General features: G+C 40.3%; 1 protein-coding gene across 1 annotated transcript in view; it reads right to left on the bottom strand.

The window, feature by feature from the left end:
• Positions 1 to 15128, bottom strand: part of ryr2a (ryanodine receptor 2a (cardiac)) — a 118296-nt gene that overhangs the window by 91461 nt on the left and 11707 nt on the right. Inside the window, exons 4-11 of the mRNA XM_061094463.1 lie at positions 14011 to 14031; positions 8828 to 8902; positions 8428 to 8506; positions 6407 to 6519; positions 5130 to 5229; positions 4247 to 4343; positions 2076 to 2150; positions 470 to 626 (exon numbers count right to left, since the gene is read on the bottom strand). Of these exons, the coding sequence (XP_060950446.1) occupies positions 470 to 626; positions 2076 to 2150; positions 4247 to 4343; positions 5130 to 5229; positions 6407 to 6519; positions 8428 to 8506; positions 8828 to 8902; positions 14011 to 14031 (717 nt within the window). The remainder of the gene's footprint in view (positions 1 to 469; positions 627 to 2075; positions 2151 to 4246; positions 4344 to 5129; positions 5230 to 6406; positions 6520 to 8427; positions 8507 to 8827; positions 8903 to 14010; positions 14032 to 15128) is intronic.

Raw genomic sequence — 15128 nt, 5'->3', positions numbered from 1 at the left:
AAAAAGAAAGAGAGAAATTTCTAAACAACTTTTCATAGTCAATTATATAGAAAACCTCCTCTCTGTTGGACGCGATATCTATAAAGGTCTGTCTGATGAACTCATGAGATTCCTTCAGATCTCGGCTCTGTTGTTGCTCAGACTGTGCACATTGATAATTGACTGAGTGAGAGAGGAGCAGAGAAGCACAGAGCCAGACAAACCATTCTCCTGAGTTGGACTTGGGACTCTCTGAGGAGGAGATGCAGCGACAGAGAGCACAGATGTATGTATTTTGGACAGAGAGGTCACGTTGTAGTTCAATGTCCAGCATACATACAAACCAACCAATAATAAGGTGGGGAGGCTGCTTCTCTTCTGTTGTCCTTTAAATGTGTAATCAATGTTCAACCTTTCCTGAGTACCGGTTATTTAATTTTTACACTGTAATATTCTGGCTTTCACATAAAAGTGCCGTAAAACGTTGTACCTTTGAGGTTCTGAAGCAGAAGGCTGTAGACTTGACATCAGCCTGCTCCTTGTCCATCAGCAGCAGGGACTTGTCTTCTATCAGACTCAGATACTTTCCTGTCGTCACATGTCTCAGTCTGAATGGCTGGCCCCAGCGGATGTGACTCCCACTCCACCTGGAAACAAACACAGTCAGATCCATGAATACCTATGGCATCGAGAAGCTGAGAGAGACAGTTGGAGACCAGCTGGGGAACATTGTGGAGCTTATAAAACTTGGCGTGGTTCTGTCCAAAGTTTTAAAATACACTTACAATACCAACACAGCTAAAATTCAATAATAACGATATCATGTCATTCCTTCCATATTCAAACAGAACAATGTATGATGCCATTTGACGATCAGAAGGTGATAAGATCAGTCGGACTAATCATCGTTCCTGTGACTCAATTTCAATCGGGCGTAGATACAATCCCATCCAGTGGTGTGCATGTTCATCTTTTAATGTGAACGCTGAACTGAGCTAATCAGTTTAGAAATGTTGAACGTGAACAGCGTCCACTCCATTGAGAGTGAATGCCGCTCACGTTTGTTTTAGTCATCATCGTATAGGCCATTATGTGAAATACCAGGATCGGGAGAAAATATGTGTGTGTGTGTGTGTGTGTGTGTGTGTCATCCACATACACACAGACACAGGCCCCAGTGCTCCGCCCCCACTCACTCACACAGAGCGGCACAGACAGTGTGATAAGAGGAGTGTTCATGTGAAGTGGTTTTGTTCAAGAACAGTGGAAACAAACAGTAAAATGCAGAGTTTCCTCTTCAGTCCACAGCTGCACAATGATCAGAAGGTTGGTTTGTACCGTGCTGGACTTTCCTGTTAACTGATTTTCATGTTTTCAACATGTCTGTGTGTGACATAAAACTAAGATATGTTACAAAATGTACATTTTACTATTTCGGACATCACCCCCACCACTAAAATATGAAGCTACAAAAGAGCATTTTCACTCTGAAATCTGCAAAAATATGGCAACCATTCACTCTGGAAACAACCAAGAGCTGTGGCCTTGTTATCAACCGAGAAATCTTTTCTAAAAGTTACTGCCAGGTCCCAATGCTGCTGTTACTTAGCAACTACTGGAATCATTTAAAGGCTGTTAATGCACACTGTGGGGAGAAGTTGTGATACACAGCACAGCAAGTGCTATCAAGCCAAGCTAGACCCTGTACACTGTGAGGAATCCCCAGCAGTGGCTGCAAACAGCTCGACAGACGACAAGAAAACACAGTAACATGTCTAATCAAAAAACAGGCGCGTGTGTTTGTGTGTGTGTCTGTGTGTGTGTGTGTGTGGGTGTGTGTTACTGGATAGGGATTTGTAATAATGCAATATGCATAACATTTTAATGTAGACAACGTCACAAATTGCTTTAACAAAAGACAGGTGGTAAAAAGGTGGAATGGTAAAAATAAAAAACGATACATAATTATATTCACCTGAAATAGTATAATCATGTAAATCCGATTAAACCCCCAGCACGGTTTTGAATGGAACTAGGTTTCATTGGTGGATATCCTTATTTGTTGTATGTGTGTATTGTGTGTATCTTGTACTTACACAACCCGCAGAGTCTCCAGCCTCCATAGGGACCTGGCATGACTGGACACTGCCCCCCCCTCATAGTGTACTGTCCTGGGGGTAAAAATGAAACAGTCACATTATATATTTTACAATTTAATAACTACTTTGAAAATCAGATTTTTTTTAAATCAACAAATTATTATTATGTATTTTAATTCACAAGTATGACTAAGACACCCACTGCACAGCAATTCCTGTTGCCTTAGACTTAATGTATATTGATATGTTACTACCCAGAAAACCAGAAAACCACACAGTAGGACAGAGAACATGAATCGTCTGATCAGTATTGCTTAACAATATGTCTGTCCCTTTTGGGTATATCTAAAGCTCTATTTATTAAGAGACCTCTTTGTCACATCAGAGTCTGTATTGGTGGTGTTATACTATCTCTGTAGATTATGGTAACATTAACATTAATTCAGACATGTCTAATTTGTATGGTATAAAGCCAGCAGAGAATACACTGTCTAGTCCTGACACTACTTGTGACTAGGCTGGTTTCATGAAGATATTGTCGGTTAGAATGTATTTATCAAGCTGCTTAAAGTCAGGTTTTCAAGATTAAAGTAAAAATCCTTCACTCTCACACTTAATAATAATAAATAATAAAAACAACTGATCAAACATTTCATTTCAAAAGTCTCTCAACCCTCAGCAAGTTGCAGTGGTCCTCTAAGTTAATAGCTCCTTGAATACTGCAGCACAGACACATTTGAGCAGTCCTCTGTTTTCAGTGATATTAATAATAATGAAAAAAATCAACAATGACAGTTAAATCAGTATAATTAGGAATATATTAGTTTTGTTATCATATTTGCATTTGACATTTGCTAGGATGTTACATCACTTTTTCTGGTACGGCATTTATCAGGCTGCTCCAAACAATAATAACACTTTAAATCACTGATTTGAATGACAGTCCGTGCAGAACTAAATTCTCTTAAACCTCATCTACCAACAGGTAAATGTCTATAACCATACATTACATATGTTTTACATGTTTCAATAGTTATAATTTATATCCTTTTATTAGATGTTCCACTCTGATCACACATGTGATCAATCATGTGACAGTTGCTCTTAAGAGTGACGTTAACACCTGACTCTTGGTTGGAGAGATTTACTCAACACAGGTGTCTTATTCATAGATATAAAGGTGGACGATTCATCTCCTCGTCCTCCTGTTGTACAAAAACAGAACTGAAATATCCTGGATGCCATCTTGCTGCTTTGATGTAATTCAGAGCCAGAGTCTGTGCGCTAGTGATCCTGAATATTAATAATCATACATGAGTACTCTTTGATATGGATGATTACAGTTCACGTTTAATTGAGGATGGTCTTTAAAGCCAAACTCTTTTGGATCATTCACCCGTAATACAGATAGATATGTTTTATAATGATAGTGAAAAGCTGAGCTGGTCTGACAACATATGTCTGGATCTGAAAGTTATTACTGGAAGTTAAATCCAGGGCCTGCACACAATTTATACGTCTTTCAAAATATGACCAACCAACCGAGGCACATAAAGCAGGACTACAGTTTGTTTCCTTTCAATTCATTTTACCTGTCCCTTGACAATAGTCTTATCCAACCTTATATACTTAATACTGGTGTGATTTCATGAGTATAAAACTTCAGCTAAACGTACCAGACAGCCTGGATCAACTGTGGCTGAAGCAAGTCAAAAACTGACTTGGACCCCCCACTGAAAAACACTGTTTCTCTTTTCATAAGCCTGTCATTAACTCCAGTCAAAGTTCTTTTGGAGGAAAATATTAATAAACAGCACTTAAACAGAAGTTTTTCATCAATGAGCTCACCCTGGTATACAAGGTGATATCTACTATGTGGACACTTTGGTTTATTTATATTTTCTCTGCACATATATGATGATGAAACAAATGAAGGATAGCTCTCAATCCTTTAAACAGAGACAGTAGCTGCAGTCACTGTTCGGCTTTGTCAAATTTTAAACCTGACATTTGTGTGATTTACCTGGTTTAGGTTTATATCTAACACTTTTCCCCTTTAAACAGAATCAGTGCTGGCAAACCACATATACAACCAAAGCAACACTGTTAATTAAATAACAGTCTCAATCTCATATATAAGCCCAGTTTTAATTATCAGCGCAAATTACCTCCTCTGCTCATCTCCATGTTCCCCAGATGGAACTGTGAGACATTCGTCCATGTGACCGTGAAGGAGGCGTAGGACGTCCCCTCCTATAAGGAAACCTGTAGACAGAGGACAGACAAGAAAGGGAACAATGCCATCGGAGGAAAAAAGAAAAAGCAGGAAAGAGGGATATGAATGAAAGGAGAGAGTGAGGTTGGAGGTAGAGGAGAGGATGTGAGAAAGACCCATGAATTATACGTCAGAGAAACAGTCAGGTTTTCTTAGTTCCCATGATACCTTAGCACTTTATTAATTTTGGAACTCTTGAGTACTCTGATGACCCTGACTGGATGTTGGAGGAGGAGGGCAGCTGGGTAATTATGGTAACATGACGATGTGCACTTATATAAAGACCAGCAGACCTGACCTGACGTCCCCAACAGACTACGGCAGCCAGTGTCAACAAACAGATGCAAGAAAAGCTCAGCATCTACATGTGCTGTTGATATACTGTTATGTAATGTCCCACAATGCATTACAGAAAGGGAATTCAGACGCTGCTCACATCTGCAAAGCATTTAAATGATCAATGCTGGTGAAACAGTTCCAGAATATTAGAAGTATACTCTGTATATGTGATGTAATGTAAATCAGATCTGGGGCAATTCACTGTAGGCTACTTAACACTGAACACTACTACTGTAGATCAACTGTTGCCGTCTGAATATTATAACACGTGCACTGTTCAGATCATTTCAACTAAACTTTTCACATTTGTAAACACTTCAGAGGCAAAACATGAGAGACTGTATAAAAGCAAGAATGTAAAATAACAAAAATCACAATCTAAGCAAATGGGAAAAAATAAATAGAAAATGGAGACACAAAGGAAAAGACAGGTGTACCTTGTGCTACTTCACTGCCAGAACAGATGGGAGCCACGCTCCACAGAGTCTGCTGGAAGGCTGCGTCTACATGGAGACTGCCATTACCATAGGACAGATGCTGCAGGAAGAGACACAGGAAAATTTACTGACACCCCGCCTGACACACACACTCACGCACGCACACCAACACCGACACACACACACACACACACACACACACACACACAAACACACACACTGAGGATGTTTAAGCCCTGTACATAGCATTTAAAAGAGGCAGGACTACAGTGACCACTGGGAGCACCAGACACTGTGCAGAGCTCCAGATGTGTCAAACTGTATTGTATGGTACAGCAAATGAACAAAAGAAAGAGGGAAAATTAAATGGATGAAAATGACATAGAAGGCAGCCCAAACTTTTGCTCATGCAAGGAAATGTGTCTTCTGTTTTGTAAGTTAATTAAATAAATCCTCATATTGAATGTCTTATGTTGTTGCTGCAAGGGATGCATTTTGCCCAGGGGTACCAACATTTTTGCAAAGTTTTAAATGGATGCAGATGAACAACAGAGCAACATTAGGCAAACAGGCAACAAGTGGTATATGCAAACATACAGTATGTAGATAATCGACCTGGGTTTTTTCCAGGTTATAGAGACCAAGGTTCCAGATTATGAAATCAGTCCTACAGTTGTGTAGTAAGCTCATTAAAAATATGACTACATCTCCTGATTATGTTATTATATCAACCCCAATTCCATTTTGACATCTCATCATGACATTGAAATTGACCAATAAGTCTGAGAGGACACAAGAACAGAGGACCTGGAGTAGTTGAGGTGATAATGTTAAAGATTAAATTAATACAGTTGCAAAGTTCCTTTGTCATTTTCCTTCAGTGTAAAATCTGAATTATGACTTAATTGTGAAAGCCTCTTAGCAACTTTGTGCACATGGAAATGTACTAGTACAGTAGAAGCTCTAATATGGCATATGGATAGTACTTTAGTGCATACTGTAAATACAGTGAAAGTAAAATGTCTCCTTAAAGATTTCAGTTTGTAATGTATTTATATATATATATATATGTGTATGGACAGTCTGACCAAATAATGAATATCAAGCAGCAAACCAAAACAGTAAGAAGGAGAGAAGAATGAGTGAAATAAATACTAAGTTGGTAAGAGGGAAGGAATTAGGAAACAAAGGAATAAAAAAAGACACAGAGTGAAAGTGATCAGGGGATCTGATGCACCCTCTCCTCACACGTGCTCCCACACACAGCTGCTACTGACCAGATATCTTTCAGAAGAGATGCTGACGAGGATGAGATCATCTCCCACTCTGACCTTCTCTCCCTCTGAGCGCTGCTTTGATGCTGGATGGATGGTCCACCAGCAAGCCTCGCCTACACTCACATACACAAAGAATAAATACAGACACAACCACAACAGCTCATAAAACTTGTACAAGACGCACAGGCTCTCAAAGCAACAGTAACTCCTGTCACCTCAGCTTGTGTGTACTTATTCAGTTGCCTAGATTTTGCAGTTGTTCTCTTGTACTATAATTTGGATAATTTTTAGACAAGCAGGTCAAGAACAAGAAGAGAGGAGAGGTGCACTTTGCAGTAGTGTACAGGTTTGACTTTGTTCAAAGGTAAAACCACTGTGGAGAAGCAGCAGGAGTCAGGCATTAACTCAGAGCCTGACAGAGTAATAGCAGTGTGGAGCATAGTTGGAGCTAATGGATCAGGCCAACCCTAATCTGAACCCTATTCTGATTCAGATTAATTTGGCTGATGAAGGTCTGATATGATCGGGAATCTGCAGAATATTAAAGACACAGATGCTTAATTTGAATTATTTATTCACTGGTGCCCATACTAGTTATTTTAATGTGCAGTTACATTTTCCCTTTAAGACATATTCCAGATTCCAGAAGAGTTTTGAATAAAAAGCCAAATTGGTCCTGTTTCCATGTTTACCTAGATCTGCTGCAGTGAAACTACAATACAGTGCTAAAGGTATGATGTATTGTTGTTGGCCAAGCCTGAAGTAAGCATCACCCTGGTTCATTCATCAAAATCCACTGTGTTTTGGATTATTACAGAAAATAGATACCATGAAAAACCAGTTTAGGACACACAGTGTAAAATTATATTGTAGTGTTATTATCAACAGTCTACGCCAAGGTCACATGACTTCAACTTCAACACTAATCTTCCAACTTGTAATGCGAAATGTCGCTGGCCTCTTCTTGTAAATCCTTTCCTCTTTGACAGTATAAACCAGTGAGGCTGTAAAGATGGATTAGTTAGTATATTGTTTACCACAACCTCTGTAGTCTCATTTAGCAACTTAAGAGTGATCATCATTCTTTAAGACATGTAGCAGCTTAAAAACCAAGGATTGTGTTTTTACTGATGTATTTTTATGGTGCATAGATTTTAATTGTTTCTGTGCAGGTCTAAGTAACAGTGTTAATGATCTACATGGTTTCACATTCAGTAGATAAAGAGCACCATGATCATTCACCTGGAGCAGTGTTTTTGTGCTCCTGAGAATTTCCTCTCTGTTGTAGCTCCGTGTTTGGTCTCCACCACCTCCTGAGTGAAATATCCGGCTCTGTAGCAGCGGAATTCTCCGCTATGTTCAACAGCTCATCTCTAACTCTGTCTGTCTGCTGCTGCTGATAGACATACAGGATAGTGGCTTACTTTTCACTGAAAACAGCTGCTGCAGCTGTTGCTGCTGTTCCTTTTGATGAACTGTGAAACTGAAGCAGATCAGTAGTTGTGGGTTGAAATCCAAAACAACGTATTGTGAAGAATGCATATAATGTGACCACTCATGTACACTGGACATGTGCGTGCTAGTGTAAACAGGAAAGCATGAACTGTATAAAATAATTTGCGCAGGTTGCTTGAATAATAGCTTGTCACCTATGCATCTAAACAGTTGTAACATTGTAAAATGCAACAACTGCATTACAGCTTGTTACCGAAGACAACAGGGTCAGCAACGCGTGTAGTTGATTATCCAGGTTGAGTTCTACACTGGCAGTCAATGCAGGTAAAGCTGTTTTCTTTCTTCTGGAGGGGGCGTCATGTGACAGGAGGTGATCTCAGCTTGCAAGAAAAGTACTTAAAGTAATAATGGTTTGTTGTTTTACAACAATCTGGAGGTTTTAGAATACTTTTGTGGGTTAATGGGTATATTAACAGTCAGTAAGGTTTAAGTGCTTAATATCAACATAATTCAAACATTGTGATTGAAGAAGTCCACACAGGTATGAAAATCTGTTTGACTCCTACCTGTGGTATCTTCCTGCAGTCCTACATCAAAAGCCAGTTTGTCTGTGGATGAGCGGGAGGTTGACAGACAGCATAGGTACTAAACAGAAAATCACAATAAATCAGACTCAGTTAATCTCTCACTTCAACTAGAATGTCTATTATTAACTACAATTCATCAAAGAAAACTTGTATTACTACTCGTTACAACATGCTCTCTAGTTGTTTGAGAGGTGTTTATCATTGTGTACTTGGGCAGTACCACAAATGAATTCTGACATCAATAACTCTTGCTTCTTCATCTTTATCAATTCGGTTTCAGATGCAGAAGATCATAAGTTATATCACCATAGGCCAGATTGATTGTAGTAGTAGTAATATACATATATTATACAGTATATAGGTGTGTGTGTTCACAAACCATTCCACTGTAGGAGTGTCGCAGCAGGACAGCGTGTCCATACAGTAAGGTGCGATGGCCGCCCCCCTGGGCCGTCTGAAAGACACACAAAGAGACGCTGACAACATGAAGGGAAAAACAGAGCAGAAATGCAGAAGACAGAAAATCACTGAGACAAAGAGACAGGGAGAAACAGCAAAACAGATATAAACATCAGAGAGAGAAATACCAGCAACAACAGACAAGAACATTACATTTGATAATTTCAATATGCTATCATTTGAAAAAGGTATACTAAAATGCAGAGCTGTCGATTATCGTCAACTAATCAATGCATACAACACATAGTGTTTTTTAAAGCTGCTCTATGAAAAAGATGACACATCAATATATTACTCTAATTGATTAACTGTCTGAGTTGCTGGTGTAATTTTGTTATAATTTCTAGTATTTACAAACAAGGTAATGTAAAAAATAAATCCTTTTGATTTAGTTCCATGTTTTATGTTTAGGTATGTGATTAAATTGACATTCGTTGCAGGTAACTAGGTTTGTATACAGTACATCTGATCTGAGTTTGATTCATTAGTCAGGTTTATTAAGTTCACTGTATAGTTCAAATAGCACTGTTTTTGTTTAATGTACATTTTCTGATTACTATTGATCTCAATGTTAAAGACTGTAATACAAATCTATTTTTTATAGAAGAAGGTATAACACAGCGGTACACAATGCTTCACAGAACAAGATGAAGTCAAACATACAGTCAAGATAAAACCATGGACCATGAGACCTGATAGAAATGTAAGTGATGAGGGATAGGAATAAAAAAAAAACCAGAATAACTACAATAAGACTTCTGCTACAAGAAAATTTGTACCAATGAGTGATTGAAAGAATGAAAGAGTGATCTCCTGAATCTTCTTCAATCACGAGTTATCCAACTCACAAAAATGTTGTCTGAAGGTACAGTTGTGTATCATCAGCATAGCAATGGTAGCAGAGTTCATTATGTCTGATTAGAGAACCAAAAATAAATATTTTGTCGATGAAAGAAAGTGGTCTGGGCACTGAGCCTTGGGGAAACCCTTGGGTAACAGAGGCAGGTTGGTCTTTAGACAGTTGTTTGTCACTTTGTTTAAGACACTTTCTTTAGTGTTGGGGGAGCAATTAGGTTTAGATACACCAAATTATCTTATAATTCTGAGGTAGCCCAGTGCATCTGAGAGCAGTGTTACTCAGAGGGGTGCGGCAGACTATTGTATGCAGTAGTGCAAAGTTCATCCTGCGATTTCAAAGGTAGGAGTAGTATAAATGAGTGAATTGCACTGTCACCTACCATCCTGTTGCTATATTTGACAGCAGTTATTGATGGTGGACAAAAATATCTGAGAGAAATTCTGCTAGACATGGCATTTGCGCCTACAAGGACCTGGCTAGGGCCTAGGGTGTAGCATTTACTGACAAACAGTCTAAACTACACACAGATCACAGTATCAGATCACTGCTAACTTGTAATACTCTGCTCCATATATAAAGACACATCTCTTATTGCTCCAACCCTCTAGAAATTAAGAGGAAATATCCCAGATATGAATGCCGCCATCTCGCCATCGATCACTAAATTTGTGGTCAAAATCTTTGCTCTAGCAATTGGGGGATGGGGCTGTGGCATCTAGGTCCCGCCGAAACCCATGCCCGGCTTAACCAAGCACGAGTCAGTCTCAGTTTTCAATCATGATATTTCAACATTTTTGAATGAATAGGCTTGCCAGAAAAATGTACATATAATAGTGTGATGAGAACTAGCTACAATGATAAATGTGTATATGGTAGTGGGGCGTGATCAGCGTCGGCTGCAGGAGGGAGGGAGTGGGGAAGGAGTTCTGGGATCGTGCCATGGAGAGATGGTCATATACGGGAGTGAGGTCGGACTCATCTCTTTCCTGCAGCCGACGCTGATCACGCCCCACTACCACAGTGTATTTTTACACTTTAGTTTGGCTCATGTTCCATTCAGTAACATGATGGAGGTGGGGTTTATGACCTATACTGCAGCCAGTCACCATCGAGATGCCTTGGCTTCACTTTTGCAGAGCTGCTCCAGTAGCCAGCCTCACCACCTCCCACTTACACAATCTCTCTCTCCTGATTGTTTTGCACACATCTTATGCATCATCTGCATCCTACATGATCTTGCAGATCACAGAGAAATGCTAAATCAGTGTAATTAGCTTGTTTATCTTTTACTGCCATCTCTTAACGCTTGGCAAGAGAAGACTGTCAGGGTAATTTTCTGTAAAAGTATCTGTAAAATAATGTTAACAAGATTCCTGATCTCAGAACAGTGAGGGGCGGCTTGACAAGCACAAACATATGTAGCTACAGTAAGTGGCCTGTTAGAGATCCCAGGTTTGATCCTCAGTGTGGAAAAGTCATAAACCCGTCCGCTGTTTAGCATGACGAGTCCCAGTCCCTCAGTGGATGGTAGTCAAGCAGCCTGCAGCTTGTACAAGAAGGCAGTGAATGTGAACTTACAAGATCAGGTACTTTATGGGACAGAACACTGTTCATGTTTATTGTAAATTAAGTTTGTATCTTAAGCAGGTCAGGCAACGTCTGAGTTGTCCTGACAGCATGGCACTGACTGTACGTTTGAAGCTGGAATTAATGGACAACAACTTCATCCAGTATTTTTCTATAGAGTACAGAAATGAGTCAAATGATTCAGATCATCAGGGTACAGTCATCTTGAGAGTGAAGGGAACAGTGTCAGATCTGATAGAGGTCCTTACAACAATGAAGATCAGTGGACACTGAGACAAGCCTCAAGAGAGGCTGTGGGCCCTGGATACAGAGAGCAAGTGGAGGCGTCAACGTGTGTGGCCAGCTCCATGGTGTCTGACGCATCGACTGGGGCAAGGAAAAGGAGCCCTCTGTCTGACAGGCAGATGTAGTTGTCAGTGAAGGAGGTGAGGAGGGGGCAGAGCCCTTGTGAGTGCGTATAGACTGCAACAGTCTTGGCTGAACATTAAGAGAACTTAGAGCAGAGGTCTGGATCACCAGAGAGGAGATAGCAAGATGATCAGCTGATTTGTATTTGCTGTGAGAAGCAGGCTAAACAGTGTCAACGCATGGTGTGTGATGCTGCACTTCCATCAGTGCATATATCCCCACACACTCTATGCTTCATGCTGGTGTGCTATGCAGTTGTTTTCTATTTAAAGTCTTAAGAGATAACTTAGCTTAGTGTGTGAGTGTGAGTGTGTGTGTGTGTGTGTGTGTGTGTGTGTGTGTGTGTGTGTGTGTGTGCGTGCGTGCGTGCGTGCGTGCGTGTGTGTGTGTGTGTGTCCTGGTTGAGCTATACAAAATATTTTGTTGCTACAAACAAGAATAATTGATTATGTATAGAAGTGGTATTAAGTGAGTGATGTTAGGACAGAGTTCAGATAGCAAGACGGCACGTGATGTTTGTTGTGATGATGTATAAGCGCTTCCTTCGTGTGCCTCAGACTCCAGAGAGAATAGATGCAGGTCTCGTTTAAATTATGAGGAGGGGGTGTGACACCAGGAATTTGTCAGCTAAGCTGGAGTCATGTGTATATGGAGTATTTCACAGCCATCATGTCACCAGCTAATGATAATAAACAGAGGACCCAAGGGATCTACTTGAAGTCCAATGGAAAACAACCAGATAAACAGATGGAAAAAAGCCAATATTCAGTCAGTCACACCACAGTAAGATAAACAATATACAACTCATCAGTCTTTTTGTGTGCACATGAACTTTCCATAGGGATGATACACATAGTTTCATAACTGAGGCCACTGCCCCACTTCTGAGTGTGAGCATTACGAACAGCTATTGATAACTGATCGTTTATGTGTTCAAAAATACATATTCTAATCCACACACAAGGGCCAATAAGAATAGCACTCAGATGAGTGCATAACTCCTCCAATATTCAACTGTCCACTTATGACATTACATGACTTACTTGATCTGGGTGTTTTATTTGAATCTGCACCACATTGCATGCACACATATGTATAATAACAGCCCCCTAAACAGGCCAGATTTTTGTCATCAACATCCATGAATTATTCTCTGGGTCTCAAAAAAAATGTTGAAAAACACTCACAATGTTAAATGAAGAAAACAACAATTATCCCTGCATGATCTGGACCCACACCAAATTTTGTTGGGCTCTTCTCTGACCCAAGTTTCATGGTAATCTGTCCAGCGTTTTGTTTTGTGCATAGTCCTTCTAATTAACACGTTTTGTGACATTTTGCAGATTTACCAGGGAATAATTAATGGATCTTGATGAAAGAAAAAGGGCCATATTTAGGTCGAATCTGGTGCAGCTTGATTGAATTGAAGGGGATTGTTGGGCCTTTGCGGAGGTATGCACTCTGATATTTTCTGTTATTTCCTGGTGAGCAACTCAGTGTAGCTCAGCGGGCACTGCTCCACATTAAAAAGGCCTGAAGAGACAACTAAAGATGTGAAACGTTGAGGAATTGATGTCAGTGCAGCCTTCTAAACTGCAGACAATGGAGCCTCAACACACCCCAAGAAATGGGGGTTCTCTCTGCTTTGATGTGTTTCAAGGTTCCTGTACGGTTTGCTCTCCTGGACTGAAACATGCAGCTGGAGTTTGTTGAAGTTGATCTGTTTGTCTGATGGCCTTATTCCCAGTTCTGTCACTGTTTCTCTCTGAAACAGAACCTGCTTGGGAGAGCGGCTCCATTTTTGGCCATCGACAACAGGAATCTTCTGTTGATATAATCTCATTGGTTCTGACCTCACGGCAGAATGATGAGGCCATGGATCATTATAAAGCAGATCTCTCTCTATGTGTGTGTGTGTGTGTGAGAGAGAGAGAGAGAGAGAGAGAGAGAGAGAGAGAGAGAGAGAGAGAGAGAGAGAGAGAGAGTAAGCGAGAGAGAGAGAGAGAGAGAGAGAGAGAGAGAGAGAGAGAGAGAGAGAAAGAGAGAGAGAGAGAGAGAGAGAGGCTGACTCTGTATCAGCTTGGTGCTAAGAGGTGTGGATATGACATTGATTCGGTCATATCAATAATATATATGGGGTAACTCTGCATCGGCTCATACTGTTCATGCTCATGACAGTGACTGTACTTGCCAACACAAGGACGATCACAACGATGACAAACACAGACAGCAAGTGGAGGCACACCTACCCATATTTCCACATCTACATGCTGTGTGGACATGAGAAAGAGGAGGAGAAAGTAAGTTGTCAAAGTCATTTTTACAAATGACACATCAAAACACACAGCTATCCAACATATGAGACTGTTGGATGAGGAGGTTATGACAGATAAGTGAATTAACTCATGGTTTTGTCCTTTACCGAGCCAAAATAACATTTGGCTCGGTTGGGTAATGTGCTTATTTGCTTTCCTCAGAGATGAGACAACAGATTCCACTCTCACGTCTTTTTGTTGGGAACTGATGTGAAGCTTAGCATTAAGACTGGAAACAGCTGGCCTGGCTCACTAAAGCTGCTTTCAAACATGCACTGAACTCCGGAGATTCCAAAAGTCAGAGTGAGAGCCTCCGGTTTATCTGCAGACTTTCTCTACCTGGCCCCCTTAGTATAAAATCTTCAGAAATAAAGCCCTGGTATAAAATCCCCCGCTGGATTCACCGGGAGAGAGTGGGGGGGTTGATGGCTCCTATAACATTCAACAGTAAAAAAAAAGCGGAGCCATAGAAGATGTCCAGTGAGTTTGTGGTGATAAGATCTGACGCCTGTGTCTGTGTGTTGTAAAGAAAACCAGGTGATCCACAAAGCCGAATTAATATTGTTACTTCCTGCATCTACCTGCTGCACCTGCTGCTCCGCCTTCTCGCCTGAATAATGTGGAGGAATGCGTCTTCGCAAAAAAATGTCATTCATGTGTTAAAAGCAAACTATGGGTTGAGGTTGTGATTGAATGGGGAGTTATTTTCTTGGTGGACACTACATTACTAGGTGTTTTGTTTTTTTTTTGGTCACAGAGTTTCAATTATTTCCTTGGATTCTTGTAGCCAAGCTAAGCTGACCACTTCATGATCCTGGTTTGTGATTATAACTACACTACGGGTCCTGCATTCTTTCCACATTGGTCCAATTTGGGCACAGACAAAGTAATCACATGGAAGACCCTGTAGACAAGAGGAAGTCGGTTCAGTTCCAAATGAACCGTGATGTCATTCACTGTATAACTTTGTATCTAGTTTTTGTATTTTTCCCCCTAGAGGTTGATTGTGAGTAATGCACTTTCCTGTTCCTGTTTTCTTTAAATTGTTTGTT

This window comes from Limanda limanda, chromosome 21, assembly GCF_963576545.1.
Source record: "Limanda limanda chromosome 21, fLimLim1.1, whole genome shotgun sequence".
Lineage (NCBI taxonomy): Eukaryota > Metazoa > Chordata > Actinopteri > Pleuronectiformes > Pleuronectidae > Limanda > Limanda limanda.
This window is presented reverse-complemented; position numbering and strand designations above follow the sequence as displayed.